Below are 13175 nucleotides of genomic sequence, written 5' to 3' on the forward strand. Positions count from 1 at the left end.
TAATTTTTGCTTCCAAAATTAAATAGTTTATCTACTTTCAGACTTCCAATACGTACTCTAGCTTTTTAAAATGAAAATGGTTTTCAGTTTGGATTTAAGGATTCCTCTATTGCATAATTTGCCAAAGCTTGATATCAAACAGGAAAGTTTTATTCAAATACATCAAAACACAAGATGTATTTTATATACACTTCCCACCGCAATTTGCTTATCTTTATTTTACATCAAAGAATAATTCTAATGATTTAAACTTTTGACAAGAAAGCCTTGTGTATAAGCTATACCCCTGTATAAACAAAATGACCTCATTTAGTTGAACAGTTCTTTTCACAAATGCAGCAGTAAAACACACATGCACCTCTCTTGAGTTAAGTGTCTAGAACATACAGCATGAAGTACATTTAAAAGTCAGTTTAGAAACAACGTAACAGTTTCCTTCAAGCAAAGTGATATTTTTGAGGCATTTACCTGGACAGGAGAGGCATTAGAATACCCTCCCATAGTTATTGGAACAGAAAATTGCTCCATGAACACAGGCAGTGTTCCCAATTTCCCCGGGAATACAAAGTCAAAGAGGGACCAGAGCTCCTTTAGGTTATTTTGCATAGGCGAGCCAGACAAGATGATTCGATGGGGTGTGCGGAACTATTAATAAAAACCACAAAACCAAAGGAAAGTTATTTTCACAGTTCATGGTGTAACCTGCCTCCTGCCTCAGAGTATATTCAATTTCACCATCAGTGAATTCTTATTTTAAAATATGTGGCCTCATATTCCTGAAATAAACAGCTTTCTGCAATATATTGTCCATAAACTGTTAGCAGAAGATGAACACCAGCAATCTGACATTCATCCCAAATGGTAAATTACTACACAATTTAAAATTTCTGATTTTTTTCTCTACCATACTTCTGTAAATTTACTAATGTAAGCTCATTAAAAATGTTAAGTAAATTAAATAGTCAAATACGGACCGTTTTGATTTATGCTTTTGTTCTTTATTAATGGTCAAATGTGCATTTTTATAATAAAGTAATACAGGCTATTAGATTTGGGAACCTCCCCCCAGAGCACTTAAAATATTTCATTCATTTTTTATAAAGTACCTGCTTGCATGCAAGTGTGACCGCGGCATTTGGATTTCGGATTTTGTGACCCTCATCCAGAATCACATAATGCCAGTCATAGCTGTGGATGTTATCCTGCATCAGTCGAATGTATGAATAAGATGTAATTAAAATTCCATGGCATGAAGCAATTTCATGAATTAGTTTCACCTAAAAGCAAAAGGTGCATGTTGTCAGTAACAGTGAGACAGAAAACTCAGACCTACTGAACTACAGGTTTGCTGTCCAAGGTACATACAAAAAGTTTTGAAAAAGCAGATACATAATTTAGTTTGCAAAGAAAATAAGTATAGGCAAGATTTTGATTATATGATTCTTAGCTCACCTGTAAAAGAATGAAACACTTGAATACCGTGTTATAACAGATCAGAATTCGACCTGAAGACTGGTTAGAAGGAAACAGTGGTTTTCATTTATGTATTTATTTATTTTAAAAGGCAATGTCTGAAAAAACAAACATTACATTTGATTAAAGTTCTCCTATATTCACTTCACAAACCCAGCTTTGTGTACTGCATGCAAGATCTAGAAAGTTCGAGAAAATTAAACAAGTGAAAAACTGAAAAACAATCACAAAATCTGTTTGGTTAATCCTAAATTCTGCCCAACCTCTCTCATTAATAGGATTAATATATTTGTGAGTAATCTTCAAATTTTGTGCTTCTCTTGTAAGCTATATCCTTTCCCCAAGTTTTTACTAGCCTTTATAGCTGTAGATTATGTAGGGCAGGGACCATCTATGTCACCTTCCAAGCATTCATAGTATTCAAGCCTCATCCTTCCTGCATTTATCCTCCACATATGAATCTAGAAGACTTAAACAGAAGATGATGGGCTGGGAAGCAATTCTGGATGAAACAAAAATACCCAATGTAAAAGAAAAAAAAGTAGAACCACCACAGAATTTGCTAAAGGAAAGACAAAAGTCTTATTACTAGAAGTACCTTAAACCCCTCCCCCCAAAACAAACAACCCAACAAAAACAAAAGGGAAAAATCCATCTCAAAGACTCGGATGGTGTTAAAAGTCCATGATCTCTTATTATAACATTTCTTGCTCAGATATATCCCAAGATTCAAAAAGCTCTTCTGTGTTCAATTGTTCAAGAACTTCTACGTTCTGATTATCACCTCCTGATAAAACCATGACACATTATTTAATGTTGACATGATTCTCAAGAGAATATGTAATCTTTAGAACAATTTGTATTACAGAGTAGGATTTCTAGGCAGATGTGGACATCCAAAGCTTAATTCTACCTGGCACACTGCCCACAGTCTGCAACCATGTCCTAGAATCTCAGCAATGGCCTATCATAGAATATTGTAGACATCTCTACCCAAACACTTAAGACAAACCATCTCGGGCGATTTCAAATTAAAAGCTTGTAAAATATGTAACCTCTCCTAGTTTTTGCAATTAATAGGGTATGTCTGCAATTAGCCTGACTTACAGAATGTTACACTGTTGTCATTAAAAGATGTTTTGTGAAAGTGCTGCTGTTATTATGGAGGCTCAAGAGACCAATCCCTCCTAGAGGGCAAACAGTGGACTAGTAGAAAACAACAGCCATAAATCACATTGTCAGGTAGCAGAGAGAACAGAAGTGAAACACAGGCACATGAAGGCCATTCACTGTAAACACACCACAGCAGAATCCTAGTCAGGATTTACTGAACCTGTAATTAATTAAAGTTTCCTTCAAGCTAAATTTTTAATAAACAAGGATTTGTGCTGACAATGAAGAAATACAACAGCACAATTTTATCAACTCACACTACAACACTCATTTTACTGCATTGGGTACTTTCTCAGAGGTTGCCTTTGCTTTAGTTGCAGCTCTTGGAATAATTTTAAATATTTAAAAACACGATAACAATTTTAATATTGGATGCACACTGTTTTGAGGCTGTGGCATTTCAAAATTTATGCTATTTTATCATGTATTCTTTAATTCACAATTCCTGTTTGGTTAGATTCAGGCATGTTTAATGTAATTTTTTTTTTTCCCCTCAGGAAATACACTTCAATGAAATATTTCAGGGCATGTGCCGTTAAACTAAAAAACCCAAGCAAACTACCCCCAAAACAGCCTCCTCCCCCCCCCAGCTTAAGAGAGACAAATCCTACCAATGCCAAAAGATTACACAGCAGTTACCCAGCTTTGAAATTCTGAACTCTGGCCATTAAATGGTGCTAATGAATAGAGGAACATGTGAGTAGATCAAGTAATTCTGATCTTGTAGATCTGTTTAGCACAGTATTTCAGGGTTTTACAATTCAAAGACAGTATTTTCTCCTAACTTAGGGTGGTAAGTTGATTGCATTGCATTGTCTTCACTGGGACACATGCAATGGACGAAGACTGGAAGATTTTTGACAAGCACCATTTCTTAAAGCTAAAACGTTTATGATTTATTCTAAGGACACACCTCTAAGGAAGTGTTTTTTTTCCTGTTGGTACCTCACTGTAGCTACAAGTTTGTTTCTGAAGCTACAAAAACAGGACAAATTTTTTGACTGATGCTTACAGAAATAAGATTTATCTTTTTTAGCACAAAGTAGTGTTTTAAAAAATATTTAAGAGTAAGACCTGAACTCTTCTATAATATTATGTATTAAAAATGGTAATTTTCTTAAACAGAAATGTGTATGTTAAGACTGAACTTAAAGAACTAGATGAGTGATAACTACAAAATTCTCTAAGCATTCAGATACCTTTAAGGCAAGTGTGAACTTAAGAGATAGTATCTAGTCACTTACTCAACCATACATCACTTGTGAATCAAAAATGCATTCTTCAGCAGGCTTATCACTATCTCATAACCAACCATTAAGCCCAGAGATCCATAAATTCAACCTGTAAAACCTCTTTATTATTTCCCTGCCCCCAACAAAACAATCTAGATGGCACCATGAAGAGGCTTCAAAAGAACACATTACAATGTTTAATAATGTAAAAGTTGCAATAAAAAGAGCTAAAGCACTTACTGCATATTTAACAAGAATGCTACTTCTTGTGGCATGATACTGAGTTTATCTGAGTTTGGTCCTTAACTCAGAAATAGAGCCTTTGGCTAAAATAGAGGTTCCATATGCAGTCATGCCAGTAACTGTAACCTCTGCAGCTTATTTTCTTTACATGTAGATTGCGTATTCTGCTGTAGTGTGAGGGCAGAATGTCTAAAATCTCCAGAGTGCAAAGTCATCTTCAAATAGATGATTCTACAGGTGCAAGAATCATGAACTGACAATTACCTTCAAGGACTGCATTGTGTGCCCAGCATTTGACTGGAATAAGGGAAAGTAAAGTTACGGCTCTACAAATGGTATGTGATTACCACCAGAAAGAATGGTTAAACTCAGTGATACTTGTTCTAAAGATCAAGAAATTGAAAGTTCAGCCTTGATCTTAAAAAATACAGCCTCCTTCCGTATACGATATGCTAAACCAAGATAACCAAAGTTCACATTGCCTCTTACATTCTGTGATATACAAGTGCTCATGTGCCATGAGAAGTTTTGAAACAACAGGACAAGCTTATTGTACAAAAGGCTTTTTTTCCCTACACTTACAGAGCTTTCTTCCCCTTATCTTCTGTTCTATACCACAAATAAAACAGTGTTTATGATACGCTACCTTAGATTTACTTCTTTATTTTCTCTCATCCTTAGAAGTCTCAGAGCACTTGATATTTACAAGTCACTTTAAGCTACATCAGAATTGAGTATAAACCATAGTAGGAGGTTAATAGCATAAGACAGCACCACTGGACATATTTAGCCACAAATGCTGTGCCTTATTCAAACTGAAAGCTGACTTCACACGGAAGACTACTACTTAAATCTGGTTCTTCCTACTGCTTCCAACTTAAGCATGTTTATCATCATAGAAGAACCACATGATCTTCTGTGAGCACAATTAATAATAAAAAAGAAATTTTTACATTTCACCCAAATGCCTTAAACTAGCTCTAAATTCTTGGAAACCTATCCAACTTGCTATTGTGTCTTCCTTCCAACATCTAAAATACCACCCTGCTTTCCCTTGTGGATAGCTGAAGGCCTTTAAAATGTTACTCATATCTCAAGGGGTGAAACTGGAACTTTTCATTTCTCCCCCTTACTGCCAAAATTGTCTACCATTGTTATTTTAGCAAATGAATGAAGTAGTCTCTCTTCAGAAGTTTCACATGGTAAAAAAACCCTACACAAATACTACAGCAGCAAAGATATCTAAGCAGGATGTCTCAATGACTCATCTGAAACAGGCTGACCAGATTTGCAGCCAATCTGGTGCTCACAGTTCCGGCTGTTATTTCATAATATCATTGTGGAAAACCCTAAAGTTGCTGGCAAAGAAAACCGAAGTGGACTGGGAAGAGAGGATATGCCAAGGTAATGATCAGTGAGCCTTTTACTTACCACAGCGCTCAGAAGTCCTTTTGTAATACTAAAGAAGTGTCACTAACCAAAACTATGTGCAAGTTATTGCCTAGTATCAATTTATGATAAAACAATTGGAACAGATGTCTTCCCCACCCCTCACTATAAAGCAAATAGTTCTGTGGGCAAGTCTAAAGAACTGGGAGACAGGATCTTGCACTGATGCTTGGGTACCTTAGAAGGTGCAACAGAAAATACCTATTCATAAAAGCAAATCATTTCACCAGTGCTGAAAGATTTAGTATTTGCTAATATTTCAGGATTCCCGACAATGTTATGACAATAATTACATAGATCCATCTTACCTAAAAGAGCAACTTAAGTTTTATCAAATGAAACTTTAGCTGTTGTCTCTTTCTGCTATGAAATACCATCTTGCCTTATGGGACACCTGTCATTGCTTAACTCTTCCTCCAAAATTCTCATGCATCAGTTTTAAGATTAATCTTTCCTCAGAAATCCTTTGTCCCTCTTTCACAGGCCTGTATAGAGCAAGCTGCAATACTGTGTTTTACCATGAACAACCTGCTGGCCAACTACTGTGGGATAATGCATTCCTCAAAATCCATTAAGATCTTCACTGTCTGATGTCCAGTTAATTTCAGGGACAATTATGTTCTTCTACCAGTCCAGACCATTCTAACCTCCGTTAGCCCAGTGTCGTGGTTTAACCCCAGCCAGCAACTAAGCACCACGCAGCCGCTCACTCACTCCCCCCTCACCCAGTCAGATGGGGGAGAAAATCAGGAAAAGAAGTAAAACTCGTGGGTTGAGATAAGAACAGTTTAATAGAACAGAAGAGAAGAAACTAATAATGATAATGATAACACTAATAAAATGGCAACAGTAATAATAAAAGGATTGGAACGTACAAATGATGCGCAGGGCATTGCTCACCACCCACTGACCGACACCCAGCTAGTCTCCCAGAAGCGATCCCCCCCCCCCCCCCGCCACTTCCCAGTTCCTATACTAGATGGGACGTCCCATGGTATGGAATACACTGTTGGCCAGTTTGGGTCAGGTGCCCTGGCTGTGTCCTGTGCCAACTTCTTGTGCCCCTCCAGCTTTCTCGCTGGCTGGGCATGAGAAGCTGAAAAATCCTTGACTTTAGTCTAAACACTACTTAGCAACAACTGAACACATCAGCGTTATCAACATTCTTTGCATACTGAACTCAAAACATAGCACTGTACCAGCCACTAGGAAGACAGTTAACTCTATCCCAGCTGAAACCAGGACACCCACAGGCTGAAGTGACCTTTCTCACTCCAAAGCAGGTAACAACATTTTGTTCCCCAGTCCTGCCTCCTGGCAAGTTAGCTGTCCAGCACAAAACTCTTCTTATTTACTTCCTGATAAACCATGATACACTAACAGAACAACAGGTGAATCCTGGAATTGTCAGTTTAATTCCAAACAGGTCTGTGCAACATTGAGACCACAGGTGTCCAGAGATTTGGCTTTTGGCCACGTAAAATTAATCTCAACCAAGGAACAAACATATGTTCTTATGCAGTCTAACCACAATTTTCTTATTTAAGTTTATGCCTTGTGCCAGAGCATAAGGGGAGAATGGTCCCTGAATGAGTATTATTAAGGTTAACATGTGCAAAAGCAGTCTCCTGTAATGCCATAGGTTATCAGAAGCTGGAATTGTCACAAGATCAGATCAGCACTAACGTACTCATAGCAAGAACATATATTGAAAACAAATTCTAGGCAGGAGAAAGTCACCTGGTCTGTATTTTATGTGATATATTTTCAGTGCACAAGTGTTATTTATGCCAATAAATTAGTAGTAAACTTTTCTTGCAGGTATAAGGACAATTAGAACGTGAAAGTTTTGTTGGTTTTTTTTTTTTTTTTTTTAACTTTAGTTTAGTCCTGAGCTTGCTCTTCTCTGATTAAGAGGCATCTAGGAAAAAAAATGTGTAGAAGGTAAAGACCACATCAGCAGTGACACTTGTTTAAAGCACACTGTTGCAGCTCTCAGAAGATGAGGCATTAGAGCAGAATAGAGAACTGAACCTATCTAAAGTGATCACATGGTATCCAAATTAAGTTGTTGAGTAGGCATTTGTGGGAGGACAACAGGAAGGTGAAGTCCTGGAAATCTGACTATTCCTGCAGATGGAAAAATTTAAGCCAGTCTTGTCAAGTGCATTAATTAACAAATACCCCAAAATAAGCAAACACAATTTAATTTAGGAAGACATGTGAGCATGTTATTGAGGTCAACAGACTTTTAGGGCTTGAAAACACACCAAGTTAATTGAACAACAGGAAGCTATTAGCACATCAGAGCATGCTATTCTTTTTTTGCCATGTACTGTAACTGCATCAATTACCTCAGAATACGTTTAATCAAGTGCAATTAAGCACCATATCATTTTAATGTTATTACAAGAAATTCAATAAATATTTAAAGAGAAATTTAAAAATGCTTGGCCGAATCCTGAAAATCCATTTAAGCATCTGAAATATGAGGCCAAGGGAAAAGAAAAAACTAAGTTTTCCTTGTTTTGTTCCTGCAAGGTACCAAGGATTGAAACTTCAGACAAGTCAGGCTTGTCAACTTAAGAAATGGAGTAAGAACACACATATTAAGAGACTGGCCAAGAAAATTAAAAGACAGAAAAGGAAGTGCTTGAAAAAAAGAAAACCAACAAAGTAACACTGTCATTAAAGAAAATGAGACTAGGTGATATCAACTGACATACTGACCAACTGAAGAGAAATTGCCTGTGCAAGCAAGATGTGTTAAATATTAGATCAATGATATACTGATGCACAGAAGTGCGAAGAAAGAATTCACCAGTACTGGAAGCATATATCTGGTGTACAAGCAGTCTAGTCATGAACTTCTAGCATGGACTACACTACAAGCAAAGCTCAAGCAAGAAACCTGTTACTAAGTCTTGTTCAGGCAACACTAGTCTGTATCATAATATAAATGTACTCCATGTCATCTCCTTTTTGTCCAGTTTCCTAACAAATCTATACAAGACACTGAACTTTTTGTTCTTTTAAAACAATCAGAGAAAAAGCACAAGCCTGCACAGAAACATTCAGGAACAAGGGATTTTTTGGGATTTTTTTGGCTAGCGCAAAAGAAAAAAAGAAAAGCTTCTGGAATTACAAAATGGATGTCAACCATTACCTTTTTGTTGGTATAAGAACCAGTTTCATGGAGAATGGCAACTCTAAATGGCGGCCACCAAGTGTGGAATTCTTTTACCCACTGATGCATCACAGTAGCTGGACAAACAATCACTGTTGGACCCAATCCGTGGTACCTAAAATAAAGTATTCAAGAAAAAACCAAATGTTTAACATGAAATAAATACTCCATATTAAGTGGCTCATTAAAATACACACATATTAAAATGATACACTTTATAGTTCAAGCGGAATATGAGTGCTATGGAAATTAATTGGCATTGTTTTTCTGGAAGTCTGCTTTTTAAAGGAAGATGAAAGGTGTACTGCTGTAAGAACCCATCCACTGAACAGTTAATGGATGCATCTATCAAGATAAACACAGAAATAGAAAAGCTCCAAACAATAAGGCATAAGGGAACTTCCTTCTGTGGTAATACAAATCAGGTTTGGGTGACTGCTGTTTCTATAGGAGAAAAGAAATCATTAACAAACAACTATTTTATTACTTCTATTAAAAAGAATGTGTAGCTAGAGTCTCACAAATGGACTTACACACAGGTGTTCTGTTTCATGTTGGTAATATACTGTACAATTATCAACATAATTTACGGATAAGACAAGGACTCTAAAGCAGCAGAATGTATCATCCATGGAGGTTGAGGTCTGAGCTGGGCTTAAACTGTCTCCTAAGTTTCTTATTCATAATCATATGATTGTTTCTGAGAATTACTGAGGACATTTGAAACAAAGTCTTTCTGTATTAAGTTCAGAGCTACTCATAAGGTTAAGAAGAGAAAAATCTCTTGCACAACAGCCAAACAAGAAACACTACCATCACAAACAGACACCAACAATCATACAGGAAATACACTAAGTAGTGGTTACTAGTAGTTATTTTTCAAATATATTTGCTCTTTAAAAAACAGAACAAAATGACTTTGCAAACAAAGGCAATAGCTACAGTTACCACAGTGATCTGTGTCTGGATGACTATGTACTATTCAAGTGGTAATAAATACACAATTGAAAAGATCACAGTATACATTCAAGATCATACGCATATAGCAATAAATAAGGATTTCCCAGACACCAGCAATACCCTGCTTTAAAAAAACCTGTTAATGCCTTCAGAAACTGCTGACATTAAGAAATAATACTCTTTATTAAAAGCTTATACATATGCAGAATAACAACCTGGGTGTTACTAATCTCTTTCATTATGAAAAAATTGTATATACCAACCTTACATAAACTAATTAAAAAATCCCAGCAATCCAAGGCGAAGTTAGAAGTTGGAGATGCAAAAAATAGCTTAAAACTATGCTACAAATCCAAATAACCTCTGCCACTGCTCTTAAAAATATCTATAGCAAAAAAGCCAACTTTCCCAGAACAGATTAGTTTCTCATTCTTCATGGGCAGTAACAAGTTACCTCTATTTATTCCCCTGGTCTGTATCAAACAAGCTCACATGCTGGGTTTATCCATTCCCCCCGCCCCCCCCCCCACCTCAGCTTACACAAAGAGTTCACACTTCCTTTGATCAATTTTCAGAAAACCTTCTCCCCTTCCACTCGGTTGTGTGAAACCTCTTCTGTCTAGTCTGGCTCTAACCACTTTCCACCAGCCAACATTTTATTCTTCTCTTGAGAGCTTTTATTTATTTATATAAAAGAGTCATCTAACTTCTTCCAGTCTGCGCTGTTTCACAAAACTAAACAAAGCACTCACTGCTGCTTGCTACACTTAGGAGGCATCCTTCATTCTCCTGATCACTGCAACAGATTTGCTCTGCTGCCCATCCAATTTATATTTGTTTTGCTTGAACAAAGGTGACACTAATAACATTCCAAACCAAAGTCTTACTGGTGCCTTGCACCAAAATACTAATACTGCCCTGTTCCTACCCAAATATATTGTCATAATGTATTCTGTCCCTTTTTCACAGTTGCATTGTACTAATAGCTTATGGTCAATATCATATACGATCAATATATCCAAATCTCTTTCTCCTTTTGTTGCTTCTGGTTTATAAAACTCAAATTCACAGCAAGTATCCTTTATGAGTTCTTATTTAATTGCATGTGATTGAAATTGCAAATAAGATCTATTCCTGCAACTTACTACCAAGAAAAAAGGAAGCTGTAGTTATACTGTATTTATAATCTTTAAGTACTCAGAAAATCAGCACAGGAAAACATGTTGCATTATAACCAACTCTATTGCCAAGCACTGGCAAATCATGGCTTCAAAATGAAACTGAAATGACAACTAAATCCTAGTGAAAATAAAAGGACAGGGCAGCAAGAGCAATACAAATTTTCTGGGGCAATGGATTTTTATGTAAGTGCCACGGAAATTAATCTCTCTGCCCCTCATAGCAGAGATTGAGCCTTAATGTTTAATGTGTATGATTATATCTCAGTATCTTGAAGTGCACAGATGAGGAAATAATCAGTGTATAAACTTTAAGGCAGTGTTTCTCATCTGATCTCTCAAATAAATGAAGGAAAGTCTGTAGTGAAAAGTAACATCTTTGCTAAAAAAAATAATGTATTTGGAAAGAAGCAAACTTGTGGACCCCCAAGCTCTTAAACATGTTTCAGCAACAGATTTCAACCTAGATACAGGTTAGAGATGGGTTACTTGAAGTTTGCTGCTGCTTTTCTTTTTTCTTGTGAAGGGACCACTGGTCTGAGAGCTTATTTGCTTATTCCAACTATCTCAGCTTGTCTAATGAAAGACCTTTCCCCCTCTATAGATCTTGTTTCCCATATATCCTTATACCACCATAGCTGCAACACTTCTACTGATACCTCACATGACATTTGGCTTTCTGCAGCTGTATGGCTCAGTAACTTTTAAAAGCGAGACATTTTAATTTTTGTAATCATTATACTCCATGTAACAAGTAGTTCCTTGCTTCAGCTAGTCTTCAGGCTCCTTCAAAATCAGAAAAGCACTGGAATCAGAAGTGGTTTACAAAAGGAAATTTCTACTCCCCTTATTTTAAAGAACACTTTTCCAGAAAATTTCACCGATAGAAAATAAAGCTGAGTATTTTGAATATCAACAAAAGTGACCTTTTTGTGTTAATACTCAAGTGCCTCCAAATACAACAACCTTTGCAACTCTGCACAGGAACGACAGTATTATCTCCATTTTAGAGAATGCCAGTTGAGGCTGGGAAAGCCCGCAGTACCAGATTCATACAGTAGTACGCTAGCTCCACCTACACATCAAGGTAATTACATATGAGCTAGGCTGGAAGACATTTAAACATGCTGACAACACAACTATGTCCACTCTTAATGCCTGCTTCTCAGCTGCACTGACCAGAAGGTCTTCTGCTTACTAGACTATGTGGCTTTCAGACAGAAGCTAGTTAGATGGTGTTACTGCCTTCCTAGTTCAGACTGCAGATGGGGAAAATACTTGACTATGAGAACATCAAGCTGTTTAGACCCTCAGTCTTACAGCACACAAGCAAAATCAGACTAAGTTTCACCAAAAAATTAAACCTTGTTTCCTCCCATGGAATTACTATCCTAGACTCAGTGACATGCACTAGCCACAAAATGAAACTGAACACATTATCTTACATGCAGAAAGAACATTGCTACTTAGGTGTGCAATTATATTTCGGCCTTTTCAAAGTTTTATTGTAGTTTCACTGCAGTATCTTAGGCTGTAACCGTGTAACAATGTCAAGAGATGTTCCTGAAGGATTTCCATCAACTTAGTGGTCCTCCAGCTGGGGCAGGGAATATACCTACACAAAATAATCTGTACAGTAGTATCCTTAAATCAGGCAGCGATAAAGTAAATCGACCTGGAGCTTTTCTATACAAAGGCTACAGTAGGAAGCAACTGAAGAAAAGACAGTAATATTTTCTCTTTAAAGCATTATTTTACAATTCATGTACATGCTGAACATAATTTAAATATGCCTCTATATAAAGTTAATTATTTTTGTTTAGTATAGTAGTATGGTATTTGCTTAATTGCATGTAGTAATTTACATCAGGTAAACAGGCCAACAGAACTAGAAAAATCAAGTATTATTCACACGTGCATTTGTAAATCCAAGAACACTAAGAGGTATCTTTTCTGGTAATTTCACCTATGAAGAAGGAATTTTAAAGCATTGTTCAGTAACAATAAACCATAAAAGGTCTTGTAATAAAGGTCAGTCACTCTAACATAGTTTGAAAAGCAACAACAACAACAAAAAAGCAGATGGAAATTCCTCATTGTAAGTTATTGGTTTTACTATTACTACTCTTCTTTTGGCATGGATAATTCCCTGCCGATCAGAAACTCTAATTTTCATTGCAAATCAGCTTGCTACTTCCTGTAAAGCATTTACCTGGTGGCTTGCCAGAACAAATATTTTAATGTAAAATTTAATAAATGGAACTAAAGGTATTACATCTA

General features: G+C 36.5%; 1 protein-coding gene across 5 annotated transcripts in view; it reads right to left on the minus strand.

The window, feature by feature from the left end:
- The window catches only part of ERCC6 (ERCC excision repair 6, chromatin remodeling factor), a 48844-nt gene that overhangs the window by 13984 nt on the left and 21685 nt on the right, over window positions 1–13175 (minus strand). For all 5 annotated transcript variants that reach the window (XM_049810448.1, XM_049810447.1, XM_049810446.1 and 2 more), the window contains 3 exons: window positions 8737–8872; window positions 1107–1277; window positions 469–645 (listed from right to left, as the gene is read on the minus strand). In XM_049810448.1, the coding sequence (XP_049666405.1) occupies window positions 469–645; window positions 1107–1277; window positions 8737–8872 (484 nt within the window). The remainder of the gene's footprint in view (window positions 1–468; window positions 646–1106; window positions 1278–8736; window positions 8873–13175) is intronic.

This window comes from Accipiter gentilis, chromosome 9 (assembly GCF_929443795.1).
Source record: "Accipiter gentilis chromosome 9, bAccGen1.1, whole genome shotgun sequence".
NCBI classification, from domain to species: Eukaryota; Metazoa; Chordata; class Aves; order Accipitriformes; family Accipitridae; genus Astur; species Astur gentilis.